The sequence below is a fragment of the Orbicella faveolata genome, unplaced genomic scaffold (assembly GCF_042242905.1).
Source record: "Orbicella faveolata isolate gen_17 unplaced genomic scaffold, um_ofav_v1 contig_13, whole genome shotgun sequence".
Taxonomy (NCBI): Eukaryota; Metazoa; Cnidaria; class Anthozoa; order Scleractinia; family Merulinidae; genus Orbicella; species Orbicella faveolata.
Window position 1 is genome coordinate 12412650 of NW_028301540.1, and position 19058 is coordinate 12431707.

At 40.1% G+C, this 19058-nt stretch overlaps 1 protein-coding gene across 1 annotated transcript; it reads left to right on the forward strand.

Moving 5' to 3' along the window:
• The first annotated feature begins 841 nt into the window (after positions 1 to 841).
• On the forward strand, positions 842 to 8705 carry LOC110064737 (uncharacterized). Its single transcript, XM_020771833.2, has 2 exons — positions 842 to 1124; positions 7356 to 8705. The coding sequence occupies exon 2, from the start codon at positions 7390 to 7392 to the stop codon at positions 8206 to 8208; it is 819 nt and encodes a 272-aa protein (XP_020627492.1). The 5' UTR covers positions 842 to 1124; positions 7356 to 7389; the 3' UTR covers positions 8209 to 8705.
• The last annotated feature ends 10353 nt before the right edge of the window (positions 8706 to 19058 follow it).

Genomic DNA, 19058 nt, shown 5'->3' on the forward strand with positions numbered 1-19058 from the left:
TCCCCCCCCCCCCGGGGGGTAAAACGTGCCAAAGCTAGCAACTTGACTGTCTTGTTTTTGAAACTGTAAGTTTTTCGAAAACAATGACATGGCGATAATTTCCCTGCCCGAACTTTTCTAAACCACAAATCCAAAATGATCGGTTATTGTTGCGTATATAAATTCTTCCGACGTAGTGTGGACGGGACCTGTAAGAAGAAATATCCACCATGTCGCGAACATATGGGCAAAGAGTTTTTTTTTTTTTTCGACCTCAAAATTACTTGCAGACAGATGGGAGCAGAATTAATTCACACCTGCTCATAACAAGCGACCACCTAATCAACGAGAGTTATCGTGACACCACTTCTTCACTTTTAGTTCACAGCGATGCCATACTCTGTTCGCTTTCATGTACTCGACTAAGACTTACTGCGGGAGACCGCCATCGCAATGTTATCTTTCAAGAAGAGAACGTGACCTGGCTTTTCTTTAAACTTTGCTTTGCAGTGGTTTGCGAAAAACTTCCTTTCAGCATTTCAGTTATTATCACCCAGCTGCCAGATGTGCACCAGATTACACAATGTCGTCTAAGCGTTAAGGGATGTATCAGACCTTTCCTATTTTGGTTTTGTTATTTGTTTTCCTTTACAGCGTTTTGGAACTTCCTCGAGTACTGGATGCCTTCCCACTGTGTTGCTACAGGAAAGAGGATTAATTTTATAACGTCAAGCATTATGATTTGTGTGTAAAAAAAATGAAGTTGTACGTGCTGGTTTGCCCTGTGGATGTCGCTTAAGAACTTGAGTCATATATTGCTTCATATGACGCATAAGTCTTATTATTATGATTTTTTTATTACTACTCAACAATTGAAGACGCGTACAAATGTTCTTTACTTGTCTACCGTGACACAAACAAACCCCATGTTCTTCCGTTTCATTGATGAATCAGTGATTAAAGTGGGAGGCGTTGAAATGTTAGAAGGGTCCGTCTTTAAGGAAATAAAGAAACAGGAACACAATCTCCGATGTCAAGGCCCTGAGACACCAAAAGAAAAAAGTATAAATTGCTCTGTGCTACTTGCTTGATATCAGAAAAAGAAGTCACCTGGACCTCACTTTCGAATTGAGAAGCTTATCAAGGTGAGTTGGCGACAGTCAAAGCTATGGATGTAATTCTCATATTCTGCCTTTAAGGTCTGTTAATGTAGGCAAAGGTTAAATGCAAATACGCGGTCAAAACGTCAGCAAAAAGCAGGTTTAGCTTTTGTTTAAAAGGTTGCACTTTGAGTCTTGATCTTCACGGCCGAGAATTTTTTTAAGTAAGGTTATGCTACGAAAATTTAAAGGCCTTGGGTACTTACCATTTACATGGGAAAACCGGAAATTCTAGTTGGAAAATCAAATGGTTCACGCCATTCCGTTTGGGAAGCTTCTGAAAATATGGGCTGTGGTTTGAGGTGATGCTATTTTTCTGCTCTTTTAAGTCTCTCTAGCTGATATGGATATACTTTATAGCGATTCCCTCTCCCGCAACGTGGCATTCAATTATTTAATGTTTATGCCTGAAATTTCCAACCGGATGGTTTTTGTAAATGGTAAGCACCCCTTGATTCAGGACAGTACTTGTTCTAATAATTTTGCATTGCCCAAGCACTAAATTATCACACCTCAATAGCGTCATAAATATAAATTTAATTAAGTTACGGTTCATCCCTAATAGTGAGATCTTTCATGAGATTTCCAGTAGATCCAAATCATGTTCATTCAAGAAACTAGCTAACATGTCGTTATGGATTATGTGTAATTGAAAAAAATTCAGTACCTCCGAAAGCGCACGTTAAAATTTTGGTAATTTAACTTATCTGTCCCAGATGAACTTCATGATTGTAATACGAAAATAATAAAATGGCAGGGGGCATCTCCTTAGCGGTCGTTGAATATTCGTGCTCACATAATAACCCAAGTTATTCTCCCATTTTGATTGGTTCTCGCCTAAGATCTATTAGAGTAAAAAACGCACGATTGACGACATCACTACAAAGTTTTTCCCTCTGTGTTTTAAAATGGCGGCAAGTTTCGAGAGTTTAGATAATATTTTACGTGACTGGGCAAAAGATAAGGTACAACAAAGTCTTATCGGGGCATTGAACAGGTACATGAAGCAGGAAGAAGAAAGATAAAGCCTTTCCTTTTTTAGAAAATGACTCAGGAAAAATACTCGAGCAGTCTCAGTCGGCAGTCGAGCGAGACTAAACCAACTGAACCAAGCACAAAATTGGTCTTGGTAAGCTGAGAAACATTGCTTTATCTCGAATTTAACAAACCCGATAAACAAAATGTTTATGAGATTAATTTATTTAAAAAATTCAATTTTTCTCAGTCTCAAAATAATTGCTGACACACTGATTGATGTCAGGAATTAAACACCAACACATCACTTCTTAAAATCAGTTAAAATAAACACATAACCTTGCTTTCCGATGCGAATGTTCCAGTCCGTTTCGGGGCACAGCAGCGAGCAAAGTATAGCTCACTACAGCTCACGGCCAACTGTATCGCAGCTAAAAGGTGTCTAGATCTCCGACACTATTTCAACCTGATTTAATTGAGAATCACCAACCACAGAGGACAAGAACATCAGTAACACACTCGGTTATCGCCTCGTGTGCCACTTTTTTGTTCTTATCGCATTTTGACGTCACCTGTGATCTATTACTGAACAGACGCACGGCAACATGGAATCTAATTGCTAATTAGAACACGTCTGTGGGTCAAGTGTGTGGGACACTAGTGTTTACTGACGAAAAAACAAATTGCCAGGCTTAAGGTACAAAGAATATCAAAGAGCAATCGTTTTCAAAGGTTAAAAAATAAATCCCCCGTTAAAAAAAGTGCCCGAAGATCAATATTTTAGCGTTCTGATACAGTTTCTCTTTCTGAATCATACCTAGTTATCTTATTAAAATCGGCCATTTGGCGGTCGTTTCCTAATCCGATTAGTGTAAAACTGCTTTCAGTCATTGAAAATAGATTGAGTTGACATAATGTACTGTTTAGGCTAGTCAATACTTTTAGGGAAACGATGTGCGATAAACAAACGAAATTGGAATCAGTGAGATTCAAAATTAGTTTTGTGCCAAGTAACTACATTTGCTATGAGGAAGTTTGATATCAATGTCTTAAGCGATGAAGTATGCCAGGTCGAATGGGCAAAAATAAATCAATTCTCTGTTCTTGATGTCGAGAAAATCATAAAAACAGGTCAGCCATAAAAAAATTCTTAAAAACGCTTCGTAAAAACACTTCCAGCCATAAAAAAAAAAATCTGACAGATAAACACTATTTTGTTGAAATTGCTTCAAAAGAAAACCAAAATGTGTCACAACGTTATGTTTTGATGCCACGAGGATTTCTCGTTCAATTACTCCTACAACAACTGCATCTGGGGTTTAAATTTGAAATGTGTTTTCAGACCTTTTGAAAGGGGCTCGATAGATAGTTTGAAACGCTCCCCACGCATGCTTGTCGGTTTCATCGCTTTGCCCTGGCCTAGAATGAATTTTGCCCGTGTGGATGCTCAATTTATTTTGATTAATTTATACATGACTTATACAAGACGAACAACAAGCGGCGAACAAAAACAAATCAACAGTTAATTTACATTATCAACCAGCCTCCGTTTGTAAAATCATTTTTCCATATGACATCATTTGAATATTTTCTAAATATCAACTCCTAAGATCAGTATGCTTGTTTCGAAATTGTTGTCCTGGAAAGCTTTGATCGGGAACTGTGCTTCATAAAGTTGAACGCAAGCACAAGTTTTGTAACTTAAGATGGTAGACATTTCTGGGGCATTTAACGGAACAGTTCCTTTAAAAGATATTCATTTTAGCTGAAGTCGTGCTGGCTGTGAAACGCAGGGGAACACGGATACATGATGCAATTATTAGCTGCGGTTCCACTAGACCTTTCGCCCACGGGAAAGAAGGACTTTACACAAGGGGAGTCTGTGTTTTGTGTGTGACCTTTATTCCCACAGTGAAAATGCCCACGGGAAATCACTGTGGATACATCAAAGAGAAGAAAAGAGTTGCCCTTGACATTCCCAGAACCAAGTCGTAGGGTTTATCTGTGAATTATCTAACCACAAGAGTAGTTCAACCAATCGGGTGAAAGGAAATGGTAAAAACAGGAAACTGCAGCTCAAGCTGGGTACATTTTTGTGGTGTTGCGCTGAAATTGCACCAAATAACCCGGCAGTTACCATATATTTGAGATCAACAAGTATGGCCAACTTTCGTGGTTAACTGTGATTACTTGATCACTTTCAGTGGTGCATAGTTTTTTTAATTCGTTTTCTTTTTCACAGCAACTTTAGACCAGAAGATGCGAAACGAGATGCGGCGTCACAAAACGGCTATTTATTCCAGCAAGAGAGTTATTAGAAACGTATCCTATTCAATCGTAATCGCAGACGTCTTCTACGCATTCTTCTTAAAACGAAGTTCTAGATCGCTAAATCAACCGGAAAGAACGACTGCTTGCAAACCCTACGTTTCGCGGTTCGCGATTTCCATGATGAATTAAATTTCCGCGGGTAAGTATATGCTGTGTTTACATTTGAGCTTTTACCAAGGTAAACAGTTACTCAGGTCAAGTTACTTAACCTTGGTACATTCGTCCAGTGTTTATACCGGCTCAAATAACTCAAGTTGATCTTTCAACATTCGCGCGCGCTACATTATCAACGTCATGAAATCAAACTTGGACGAGGATCCCACCGCAGTGGAACAGGAGCAAATTGAGATGCCATCATTTTCATTGGCGAGGACCTCATTCCATAATATTGCGCCGAAAATTCAGCTGCTTGATCATACCCGGAGTATGCATCGATACGTTGTATATGCCGCATCCTCCCTGGTGGCAAAATATATCGACAACTGATAATTACACAACATAGCCGGATCGAAGTTTGTCTAGAGAAAGTTGTAAATAATACTGAGAATGAAAAATACAATGCTCTCTTTTACGTGACGGATTGTTCGCTGTAAGAAGATCGATCCAATCTTTCCACGTTATCTGCCATGATCGCCTAGTCAAAACTGGAAAAGAAACGCTTTGTCGACAATCGCGCTGCTCACCGCGGGGAAGTGAAATATTACGCCGCCACAAGCGGATATATCCGTCATCTTGACCTTGGTTACCAACTGTAACCATGCCTGATCACAGGGTAATCACAACTTTTACCTCGGTTAAATTCCTTTTGTCTTTTGCGGCATTTACCAAAGTATCAGATGGCGTTTACACACGGAAAAATGTTTACCTAGGTAAGTAAACTCTGGTACCTCGGTAAACCGTTCAAGTCTAAACACAGCATATTTGGATTATCTGCAGTGTAACCAGAAAATATGACCTTACCGGTCTCAACCCAAGCCAATTACCCATTGGGAACGGTGTGTGTAACCGCAGCTATCGACTCTTTAACGATGGAGTCTTAACATGAATAGGGAGTTCAAGAAAACACGACGGCGACGCTAAGGACAAGGAATCTCGCGGTACTCTTAAGTCATTTACCTTGTCATCACTGTCAAAGCTATCACGAGACTAAACCCGGAAAAGAGCGACAAATTTGAAATGAAATATTAAAAAAGTTAGCCTTTGTGGTTCACTTTCTCTACACAACGCAAAATTTGGTCATATTAGCGGAGCTCCAGCGGCCTGAAGGACCGCAAGGACGGAGCCCCAAACCCATATAGGAAAGAAAAGGAAACCCAGGAAATGATTTTCTCAATGACGGGGGTTGCCCAAGATGGCGGCCATACTCAAGCCAGTATGTTGACAGACACAGGCAACTTTGGTTTATAGCGTACATGTACTTCTTTGATATTGGACATCCATGTTATGGTCAATTGATACCTGTCAAACAAGGTATCGGCTGACCAGGATCACGTGACCATATCGCGGGCTCAAATTTAGAACTCATTGAGGTCGCGTGTTTTATTTGAAGTTGACTGCTGTCCAAGTGCTGGTTTGTCATTGAATCGCGGGCTCATGTCAGGTTAACTTGTTGTAAACAGGGCCGAGTTGTTCGAAAGCCGGTTAACGCTAACAAGATTAAAAGTTAACCAAATAATAAATTATTATTTGTATCAAAATGCTTTTCACTGCTTTTATTTTGTGTATTTTGAGATTGGTTAAACTCAGAACAGAAGGTCAATACAATATACAGAAAACCTCACCACAAAGTTACAAAATTCAAATCAAAATTCTCGCTTAGCCTGGGTTAGCTTAATCGGGCTCTGAAAAACCCGGCCCAGGAGCACCTCTTTTAGACTTGGCTAAATATATAAATTACGTTGTTGTTTTACAGAGTGACGGCAAAGAAAATGTACCGAGATTTATAACGCACGTACACAGCCATTGTCCTGCTCGTTTAATCCTTTGTTTAGCGACTGCCGTCGTGGTTTTCTTAAAATCCCTGATTATGCATAGAGATGCTTTTAAAAAATGTTCACTTCTCAGCTATGAATAATTCAATCCAAAAGCAAACGGTTCTTCTGAACTCGATGATACAGGGGGATACTAAGGGCTATTATTTTGCACTCTGCAAATTGAGCGTATATATAGTCACCAGAGGCAGTTCTGAAAGTTAAAAGCTTCCCTGGAATATAACCCTGCTTTCGCTCGTGGACTTCTTATTTCGGCTAGCCGGGAAACCCAAGTCAAAGCATTTACAAATGGATGACACGCCTAAAGCGGTGCCTCGGGCGTACAGCGTTTTCTAAAGAAACGTATGTAAAGAAAAGTTGGCCCTCCCAACATACCTCGATTAACCGGATAACGCTAACCCGGTCTGCCCGGCAAGTAGTTTATCTGCCGGAATTACTTGTAGACCGGGGGGAATTTGTTCCATTCCTGCAGCTGGTTCTGCTGAAGCAACACCACTTAACCCTCGAACGTACAAGGAAGGGGGGGTGGATGATTTGTTAAAAGACTCTAAGGCGTTTGCCCTTGTAGTGTGATTTCAATGCTACGTTGATTTCTATTGTTTGTAACTTATCAAGTTTTAACTTTGAAAGAAAAATAATGTTTTGGATGACCAACATCCATGTTCAGTTGCAAATACAAATGAACCGCTAGTCGGTATGATATAAAAGCGAATTTTCATAGAATATATGAATACTAGATATGAAGGTGGATGTTGGATGTTGGTCATCCGAAACATGTTTTACAAATTTAAAACTGCGTGTTTTTCTCTCAAAGTTAGTCTTGTCTGCTACTAGTTCGCAAATTTATCAAGTCTTAAGTTTTTTCTCCCAGTATACAAGAAATTTAAATTAATTATAACATTTGCTCTCGATATGCCAGGTTTCATTCAAAGGTGTACAAACTTACGGTTACTATGGGACGTTTAATGGTCTCTATGATGATTATCGTCGGGATCTTTGCTCCAGGAATGTTGGCCTGCGGCGGCGGTGGTTCCAAAGGCTACGAAGACAGTCGAAAATGTTCCAATTGTCAAAACTGTTGCAATAACGAGTGTGTGTCCAGTGAAATGCAGGTGGAAGAGCAAACAAAAGGTTTTGTTCGTGTTGCTGAGCTGTCCATTGGAGACATCATTCGTGGAGTTTCGGGAGCTGACCGAGACCCTGGCTGGTGCAGAGTGGAAGCCGTGTATCCAACCGCAAACAAAAACAACGTGACGACCTACGACGGTTTCACTGAAGCCCACATGGTTGTCGACAATGGCACTGTTCACCAGTACGGAAGGAAAGGGAAGGCGAAGAAAAGTCGACTCTTCACGCTTGCCACAGAATGCGATGCAGCAGTGAATGCAGCTGGCCAAGTGTTCACACCAATTAGCACGGCTTTCTGTCCCCATGAGCTGAGTTGGAACGATTATCTTACCGTGATTGCCGCTATACGTCGCGTAACCGATCGCACCGGATTCTTCTGGTATATGAGTGATGCCTTCCATGACAACGAAACTGCTCAAGTCCCACTTTGGAAAGACCTGCTACACGAAATGTGCCTTGAGCTCTTGCAGTGCGCACGTGAAGGGCGATGCCAGCAGTTTGAGAATGTGGTGGCCCAGTTCGTGCTAGAACATGTGAATGAAAAGTACGCGGCGATTGTGGAGCACAAGTTCCCTAACTTCGGTGGTGATGTGGAGAATGAAGAAACTGGAACCATAGCAGAGGTCGTTCGTGCGCATAAATAGTTGGGCCCGAATTATAATTAGCTCAGAATCAAGCAAATGAGGCTGTTCTTTGAATTTTGTATACGGCACTTCTAACTAATAGGAGTATTAACGTTAGTTGCTGTATTTGCTTTGTTTTTTCAAGGAGTGAAATTCAAGTTTTTCCTTTGGTACTTTAAAAATGGTGATCAAGGTCTTGGGCTGAGAAGTGTAAACAGTAATTGTACACCAAATATTCTTAATATCGTAAGCCGGGTCAAATTTATCGGGAATTGGTTAAACGTTTCATATCTTAAAAATAAGCAATTAAAAAAAAAAAACTGGCAGCATCGAGTCCGGTTCATGCTGATCACATAACACAATATATCATTTGTTTATTTGTTTCCACTTTATAGTCATAGAAAACATGTACTTATTCGCATTTAATCTCTTATCAAGATATTTACTCATATTTTACTTTAATTGTGTTTTATGAATCTGTATTTAGACTAGTCATTAAAAACCTGGTTTCATTATTACATCGCTGTCTTTCTTGTCTTTGTGTTGTTTTTATTAAAGTAATTGTCCAACCCAATCCAGTGGCTTATTGCCCATTTGGGAAAATGTCGGACTACGCTTCGAAACTCCAAAGTATTGTTGAACTTAGTCATGAGTACTTAGATTGATCTTTTCAAGACATTAAGAAATTTCAGTCGATAGTACTTGGTCAAAGAAATAACTTACACAGAATGAGCATGTACGTAGGTGAAGCTAAAATAGAACAATCAAAGGAAACTGTTGGGAGTAAATATTGATTGTGATCTAAATTTTAGCAATCACATTGGGGAAATGTGAGTTAGAAAGGTTAGACAGCAAATTGGAGTATTAGCGAGTACTGAGGAAACTTATACCAACCAATGCCAACAACTACTGAAAGCAGCTATTTTACTTCCGTCTTACGTATTGCAGTACTTTCTGACATTTTTGTACAGCATCGGACAGACGTAAACTGGAGCGAATACAGGAGAGAGCTTTCGAATAGTATTTAATAGTGGATCGGACTCATACGAGAGTCTGCTTTAGCTAGCTACCCAGTCGACTCTTTATAACAGAAGGTTACAAGATATAGTGATTCTGATCTTTAAGGCTAAGCATCACCAAGTACCAATAAAAGCATTTACTACACATCTTCAATGTACACGCGAAAACAGAAAAGAGACATAACTTACGGAATTCGGAGTACTGTACCACGTTTTAATACCATCGAGTACACGGAGCATTCTTTCAGATACTTAGGTCCTGTCTTGTGGTCTAAACGGACAAAGGATGAGCGTAAAAAAAAAAAAATGTAAAAAATGTAATGTACTTTGTTTACCCAGGGAGCACCAAGGAGTTCACAAGAACTCGTTCAGAAATGTCCGTGCATTCAAGGATCGAATTGGAATTTGAGAAATGTTGGTTTTTGAGGAGAGGAGAAAACCGGAGTACCTGGAGAAAAACCTCTCGGAGCAGAGAAGAGAACCAACAACAAACTCAACCCACATATGACGCCGGGTCCGTAATATGAACAGTCTGTACTATTTTAAACTACAAATAAAGAAAAGAAGGTTCACGACGTTGATGGCAGATGCAGGGTGCAAGAATTGCTACTTTTTTTCTTACTACTACTGCTGCTGCTGCTGCTGCTACTGCTACTACTACTGCTACTACTACTACTACTACTACTGCTGCTGCTGCTGCTACTGCTACTACTACTACTACTACTACTGCTGCTGCTGCTACTACTACTGCTACTACTACTGCTACTGCTACTGCTGCTGCTACTGCTACTGCTACTGCTACTGCTACTGCTACTACTACTACTACTGCTACTACTGCTATTATTGCTACTACTGCTACTGCTTCTGCTACTGCTACTGCTACTGCTACTACTACTACTACTGCTGCTGCTGCTACTGCAACTGCTACTGCTACTGCTACTGCTACTGCTACTGCTACTACTACTGCTACTACTACTGCTACTACTGCTACTATTGCTACTAGTGCTACTGCTTCTGCTACTGCTACTGCTACTGCTACTACTACTGCTACTACTACTACTACTACTACTGCTACTACTGCTACTGCTTCTGCTACTGCTACTGCTACTGCTACTGCTACTGCTACTGCTACTGCTACTGCTACTGCTACTGCTACTACTACTGCTACTACTGCTACTACTACTACTGCTGCTGTGGGTGCTGCTACTACTACTACTACTACGACTACTACTGCTACTACTGCTACTACTGCTACTGCTTCTGCTACTGCTACTGCTACTGCTACTACTACTGCTACTACTGCTACTATTGCTACTATTGCTACTAGTGCTACTGCTTCTGCTACTGCTACTGCTACTACTACTGCTACTACTGCTGCTACTACTGCTACTATTGCTACTACTGCTACTGCTTCTGCTACTGCTACTGCTACTGCTACTACTACTGCTACTACTACTACTACTACTACTGCTACTACTGCTACTGCTTCTGCCACTGCTACTGCTACTGCTACTACTACTGCTACTACTACTACTGCTACTACTACTACTGCTACTACTACTACTGCTGCTGTGGGTGCTGCTACTACTGCTACTACTACGACTACTACTGCTACTACTGCTACTACTGCTACTGCTTCTGCTACTGCTACTGCTACTGCTACTGCTACTGCTACTGCTACTGCTACTGCTACTGCTACTGCTACTGCTACCGCTACTACTACTGCTACTACTGCTACTATTGCTACTACTGCTACTGCTTCTGCTACTGCTACTGCTACTGCTACTGCTACTGCTACTACTACTACTACTGCTGCTACTGCTACTGCTACTGCTACTGCTTCTGCTACTGCTTCTGCTACTGCTTCTGCTACTGCTACTGCTACTGCTACTGCTACTACTGCTGCTGCTGCTGCTGTGGGTGCTGCTACTACTGTTACTACTACGACTACTGCTACTGCTTCTGCTACTGCTACTGCTACTGCTACTGCTACTGCTACTGCTACTGCTACTGCTACTACTACTACTGCTGCTGCTGCTGCTGCTACTACTGCTGCTGTGGGTGCTACTACTACTGCTACTACTGCTACTACTGCTACTGCTTCTGCTACTGCTACTACTACTGCTACTACTACTGCTACTACTACTACTGCTGCTGCTGCTGCTGCTGCTGCTGCTGTGGGTGCTGCTACTACTGCTACTACTACGACTACTACCAAAAAACTCAAAGCTAGGCATTTATTTTTCTTAAATTGTTAGTTTACAAGACGATAATTTGGTAAGTTTTAAACGTACAAATACCTTGTTTTCTTTTCAATTCCGTATGTTCCCCCGTGATTGTATTTTACACAATTATTTTGTTCGTATACCAATCGTAGATTGTAGAAAGGTTGCGACGGTGCAACAAACTTTTAAAACTCATAAACCCAACGATTGTTTCGCTAGTTACAACCTCAGGGGCGTACCTAGGAGGGTTCCTGGGGTGCCCACCCCCCTCCCCCTACCCCTTGTAAGCCTTTTTTAACCAAACAAACTACAACAGGTGGCGAAAATGACATGGCAATCTGTTGAGTACCCTCACTTTGACACAGTGTGACCCCCGCCCCCACCCCCCCCCCCTTTGAAAAATCCTGTCTACGCCACTAAACCTTGAAGCAATAGCCTCTTTGAGCAATCTCGAACATCTACAGCCACATAAAAATAGCCATCGTGGGCAGAATCAAATCAACTCAATAAATCAGGTCAAGAAGAAGATGAGGTGAGCAAAAATTTTATTCTTTTCAGAACTCACTCTCTTCGTCCCGGCTAGAACATAAGGTTATTGCCATCAATTCTCAACCTCTCGAGTGACGCGATCCCTGGCACCTTTTAAGCCTCCGCCTTGACCAACCTAGTAGAACCAGAACTAGAACCAGAACTAGTATGAACCGATTAAAACAACCCAATGTCACTCTTTTCAATCAAAATGTCTCGTATAAATCAAAACCTCTCCAGCATCACGACAAATATTTGCCCTCCAAATGCTAGCATTTTCAATTCATCAAATATTTTAGCACGCACACGATTGGTCTAAATGCGTCACCTGACCGAAATGTTTTAAGCACAGTTTTCCGAGAGCAGAACTGTTCGATATTCGCGGACAAAAATCCAGGAATATTTTCGCGCCAAATGGGGGTTGTTATTTATTTAGTTCATTGAGCCCAAAATTTCTAAGTTTATATTTAAAGGAGCACTACGAAGAGCATGACTTGAACTAAAGTCAAAACCTAAACGCTGTGTTTTCATCGTGGAAAGTGATGGAAACCTACATCGAAAGACCTAGCTTTGTTAAAAATTACTCTTTAAGTGCGCTGAAGTTATCAAGCTAATGATATAAAATGCTATACTTTATTACATAGACACGAGTGTTTTACTGAAAAATACACCATTCTTAAAATTTATAAGAAACCACTTCCGGGACTCGAGTGGTGTATTTTCCATATCCTCACTAGTGAAAAGATCGATGATTTCACTGATATTAGGGACGTCAATATATGGTACGGCTAGACTGTAGTACGGCGGTAGATAGTGAAGATCGCTTCCGGTGACGTCACGACGCGCGTACCAGTACGGCTTTTCCGCCGTAGCCCTGCTTTCTACTACTGGGAAGTGCCTGGTTTCACGTACTCTTCATTACGTGAGTATAAGCGTGCTGTTTGCTTCTCATTTTAACTCTTTTTTCACTGTTTGAACAGCCTAGTTTGAAGATAAAGTTTTCAATCATAAAATTCAGTTTTAAGATCATTGTTTCTTTGTCATTTGTAAGAAAATTTGAACGATTTTAACACCTACCGCGAGATCATCAATTCAGTCATATTAGTATCGGGCTGAACAGCCGCGCGCCGTAGATAAGAAAGCTTCGTATGCACTAAGCTAAGCTATCATTGTTTATTACTGTTCAAAATCTATTTTATTATAATCGAAAGTTTTGTCAGTTTTAGGGCTTATCGTGTAATCGTTGTACAAACAACCTGTCCGTGTTGAAATCGAGCTTTTTTATGTCAGTGTTTATATTTTTTGTTTTATGATTGGAGTTACAGGCGGCTCTATCAAGTTCTAAAAGGCCAATCTGAGTTCTGGGAGATGTGAGAAGGATACAGGAGAAGGAAATCATTGTCATTAATCAAGCCTATTTCGTATGAAAGTAGAATAATCTCTGGTTTTCCTTAAAAGTAGTCATATTTGCAAAGACACGTAGAGACTGCACATACCGTTGCCGTACAGCAACATCTTAATCATTTGAGTTTGGCGGGTAAAACACCGTTGTTAGCCTAGTCCCTCGCGGCCAAAGTAGCCGTAGTAGCACCTCGCCGTAAAAAGGTAAAGGTAAAGTCTGCATGCGAGCCAAGTGGCCCACCAGGCCGAAGCTTATCCCGGTTTCTGTAGCATGAAACGACTAGGAGTATTTCTACTCCCCCCTGGATGGGATGCTAGTCCATCGCAGGGTTACCCCCAGTTCGCCGGTACCCATCTATACACCTGGGGGGAGAGAGGCACTGTGACAGTAAAGTGTCTTGCCCAAGAACACAACACAATGTCCCCGGCCAGGGCTCGAACCCGGACCGCTCGATCTGGAGACGAGCGCGCTAACCATGAGGCCACCTCGCCGTAGCGTATCTTAAAGTCCCCATTAAGGACGTTCGCGCTAATTGTTTCTGCGCATCCTTACTGCGCACGCAAATTCACACGCCACGTCATGCATGAGCCCGCGCGCTAAGTATTAAAATGAACAATGATAGGGCAGGTGGCCATTGCTATAGCTTTTCCCGGATTAAACCATCTTGGACGTTCGGTGACCCCTATTTTTCTTTTGATGGATCATTTTCTCTACCGATTTTCTGCGTTTAGCGAAAAAATGAGGAAAATCTATCGACTAGAAGTTTGAATTTTTTGCAAAATGCACCATCAAATTCCGTTCTTTTTAGCCCTTGGTTCATCTGTGCGACAGTCTCAAATGCCCCTTTAAGGGACAAGCTTTGAGAAAACGTTGATAACATTTGGTATTATTTACGCAACAGACCCACTTCTACAAAATATGACTAAGATCGTTTGCCTCCGTTGACTTACGTTCGATATTTTTAACTATAAACCCCTCTACACCATGCTGATTTACGTGCGTCAATTTTTCCAAATTAGGGTAGTTTTTCCACACGCTTTATCTCTGAAACGAAATCGGTGACCCCCATTTTTTTTTGTTTTTTGTTTGTTTTTTTTTTTTTTTGCATTTCCGACACAAGTAACTTATTATCTGACTGCAGTAAAAAATTTTAAAGAATCTATCGACTGAAAAATTTTCGCGCGAACGTCCCGAAGTCTCTTAAATACGTGCCCTTTTTGTTAGTGCGCACACGTTCTACGCATCATGCAAGGTATGGTTTAAGCGCCACGCGCGCGCTTGAGGTTGACGTTGACTCAATCAACTACGCTACCAGGTACACGACTAACATAAAAAAACCTTTGTATTTAGTAAGCGCCGTCCTTAAATTGTTCTTAAATTCGTTGGTTTATCAACGAAACATCTTCGGGTCTTCCTCGAAAGTCTTCGGCAATCTACGGAAATTTTCGGAAAATTTTCGGCAACGTTCGTGCTACCTTCGGACAAGTTTTAGAGAATCTTCGGAAATCTTCGGAAAGTAGTCGGAAATCTTCGGATAATCGTCAAAACGCTGTCATCACTATGTCTATATAATAAAAAGAACATTGGACGTTGGCTCGAAGATATGAATTTTATGTTCTCGTAATAAAATTCATGTCTTCTCGCCACCGTGTAATATCCTCCATATATCTACTTGCGCAAAGTTGTCGACATTTACAAATTCTGTCGTCAAGCCTTGAAAAAATTGAACCACTAAAAAGTTACTTCACTTTGCTCTCCCCTCGATAATTTACTTAGTATGTTCACCTCGGAATTGTAAGTGTATTTTGTGTACCAGCAAAGTTACGTAGTTGTAATTGGGCACCAGTTTGACCCATGGGCAGCAAAATTACCGTCATAGTGTTAAATGTAACAGCTGGTTAAACAAAAGGCTCTTTGTTTCACGAACTAATAGCTGTTCAATTGGCATCTCCATGACAATATGTGGTACAAACAATATCTTTGCTGGATTACCCCTCTGGTCTAAATAAATGTCATTTCAACTCGCTAAGGCCACAACAAGCGGTGAACGATCTGACGTGAAAATATTGTTTCTTTCTTATTCTTTTGATAGCCACTTAAATAAACAGAGACCATAAAACTATATGATTAACGCTATAAAGATACCACACGACTGAGTATTATAGACCCCGGCTGGAATGTTTAAACTTTCAGAACTGAATCCTAATTTAATTGCAAGTTCAGGAAATTCTAAAAAGGAGAGGAGCTGTAGATATCTTTGAGCTAATCCACAGGTAAGCACTTTTTTAACTTTTAAGTCCATGTAAAAGCATTGTTTAAATACTGGGAAATTTTATTTACAGAAGAGTTTGGAATGATTTGCAATCACTGAGCATACAATTAAAAATGAAAATTCATCCACTACTTCTTCATATTTCTTGTTGCTTGTGGATTTGACGTTTTCAAACTTCGATTACACTAAATGAAAAGTAAAACGTAATTCTAAATCCTACTTTGCGTCAGTTAAGTTAAACGATTCCGGATTGAAAAAGAAAATGGTTTTTACGTTTTGAAACGTTTTAATGCCGGCAAAGCAATTATCGCAAAGGTCATGTCCCCTAGTGGGAAACCCACGATGCTTTTGTAAGAATTTGCCAAATTCGTATGCGCAAACGTAGATTTTCTGGCTCGATTTTAGGAAACAGTGGCCTTCATCCAAATGGGCTAGGATTCCTAGGAGCTGAAACTTTCTAATCGACCGAGACTTGTTTACTGATAGTATTTTCCAGACTTTCAATACAACAAAGAGCTTGTCTTTTCAATCAAACGTTTTAATAAACCGAAACCACAGCAGCATAATCAAAGAATTATTGCCAAGACTAGTTCTCCCCAAAACAACAACACTTCATCTCCTTGGAAAACAAATTTTATGCCCCCAATAGCTGAAGACAGACTGAGGTGTTTATACATGACTTGTATCTATATCATTTATTGCGGCCTAAATTATTTAATAACATATGTTATATAATAACCCAAGTTATTCTAGCATTTTGATTGGTTCTCGCCTATGATCTATTAGAGGACAGACGCACGATTGACGTCATCATTACAAAGTTTTTCCCTCTGTGTTTTAAAATGGCGGAAAGTTTTGAGAATTTAGATAATATGTTACATGACTGGGCAAAAGATAAGGTTCAAGAAAGTCTTGTCCAGGCATTGAACAGGTACCAGAAGCATAGTCTAACAGAAAGAAGAAAGATAAAGCCGTTTCTGTTTTAGAAAATAACTCAGAAAAAACACTCGAGCAGTCTCAGTCGGCAGTCGAGCGAGACTAAACCAAACACAGAATTTGTCTTGGTAAGCCGAGAACCATTGCTTTATCAGGAATTTAACAAACCCGATAAATAAAATGTTTATGAGATTAATTTATTTAAAACATTGAACTTTTCTCAGTCTCAAAATAACTGTTGACACAGTGATTGTTTGGAATGAAACATCAAAACCACTTCTTAAAATTAGTTTAAAAAAAACACATAACTTTGCTTTCCGATGCGAATGTTCCCGTCCGTATCAGGGCACAGCAGCAAGCAGCAGTAAGTATAGCTCACTACAGCTCACGGCCAACTGTATCGCATCTAAAAGGTGTCTCCGACACTATTTCAAACTGATTTGAGAATCACCAACCACAGAGGACACAAATTTCCACCATCATTAACGTTCCTTTCGTTCAAAACTCGAATCGAATGGCCTCCAGGTTGACCGCAGCTGCAAGCTTTCCGAGCGTAGTTTTTCAACTCCTGCAATATTCGAGGCAACATCCAAGCTTTTCGGCTCACAGGGCTGCTCTGATGACAAAAACTGACTTGACTTAACCAGCATTTTCTTTAAGATTTGTGGATTTCGCAGTTCAATTCTGCTTTCGCTTTAAGTTTTCATTCCACGAGAAGCGTCGCTCGAGTCAAGTTTGACAGTGGCGTGATTTTCCTGGACCAATCACAATTCTTTGCTACGCATAGCAACCAATGAGATTGGTTCAATTTTTATAGATAATAGATTACGTCAAATGGCTTTTTTCGTGTTCGCCAAAGTGGGCAAAGGCCGGCTTTCGAGTTATGTTGAAAGATTTTGAAATAAAAAAGGCTTTATCTGTAGTAGTTTGTTTCAGCAATAGATCACAGAAGGCGTCAAAATGTGGTAAGAACATCAGTGACACACTCGGCTATCGCTTCGTGTGCCACTTTTTTGTTCTTACCACATTTTGACGTCATCTGTGATCTATTACTGAACAGACGCACGGCAACATGGAATCTATTTGTTAAACATATAACATATAAAAATGCGCACGAGCACCAAAGAGAACGTGCATCGTAACCAAACATAGACAAAAGGTTGCAACTAGATTAAACAAATAGTAGTAGCTGGAATGTTTGAGTTTGGGAAATTTAAGGAAAGCGCAGGAATATTACAGTTTACGTGATGAAGACGCCTAATCTCAGTTTTAAAGCCGACATCAAAGGACGGTGATATACATGTTAATAAGTATCAACTGCCACTTGCTACATTTTAATTTAGAGAGGTCTTGTTAAATGAACTAGAATTGCTATTCTGAATACTTTAGATCTTGACATAAAAATAATGTTACAAATTCAGCAATTTTATAACCTGTTATCTGTCTTTTGGATTTGCAGATTTCGTTCTAGGTTGATTTCACGATATGAAAAGCAAATTAAAATTTGACACCTTAATGACATTCAGTTTGGAAGGAAAAGGAATCCTGGTGTCTAAATCTTCGCACCGAGCTTAGCAAAACAATAGATACATTTTGATCCATTTTAGTTGTAAGCAAAAAAATAGCGGCAATGTTTGTCATAGTCCCCCTGTTGGTAACTAACAAGGAAATTTGCACGCTTTGTTTATCGACGTAGTGCTGCTCTCCTCACAACAATCATATTTAGTGGCTAATAATATGGTTACGGTAGAACGCAATTGAACATCCCTCCAGTGCCATTACTGAATGGCGTTTGCCACCGCAGTATATTACCGCACTGTCCCCCAAGTTACTGTGCAAGCTGTGAACAGCTGTTTCGTAAAACGCTTTTATCGTCTGCTATTGTTAAAGAAAGAAAGCATTATATACTACTGGCGCTTAAAAAATGGCAGATAGCTCAATGTTATCATTAATAGCAAACCATAAAAAGGTTGCCAATGAAATTCAGTAAATAACTAGTGTCAAAGAATGTTCGAATTTTCAAGTTCTTGAAAAACAAAGAGTAATTCGAAACGCTAATTACGAAAGGCCTAGTACTGTTAAACAAGAGTAAGTAGCGAAACTCCCCAGTTTTTGCTCCTATCAAATGTGAAAGAAGGAGTAATGGTTTGTTAAAATTTCTGAAGAATGCAATCTGAAAGAGTTTGTCAATGAAAGTGCGTCGGAAGAAAATCAAATTCTGCCTACTTGCTTTGAACACAATTAATATATGAATTCCTGATCCTCGCCTTTATTTCGAGAACTATAATATACAACTATAATAGTTTTCGAAAGCAGCATTTCAAAGCTAAAACCCCTCAATTACGCCTTCTTTAATCACGCCATAGAGAAGCGTGTTCTATCTTATTCGAAATGATATGTGATAATTCGGGTACAAAGTGATCATAGAAAACCATAGTGCTGACTTAGACTTAATTGAAAGTTTGATAGTTGATACATGTCATTGTTTA

Excerpts from the sequence above, each read along its gene's own strand:
- LOC110064737 (XM_020771833.2), top strand. The coding sequence starts at position 7,390 with ATGGGACGTTTAATGGTCTCTATGATGATTATCGTCGGGATCTTTGCT.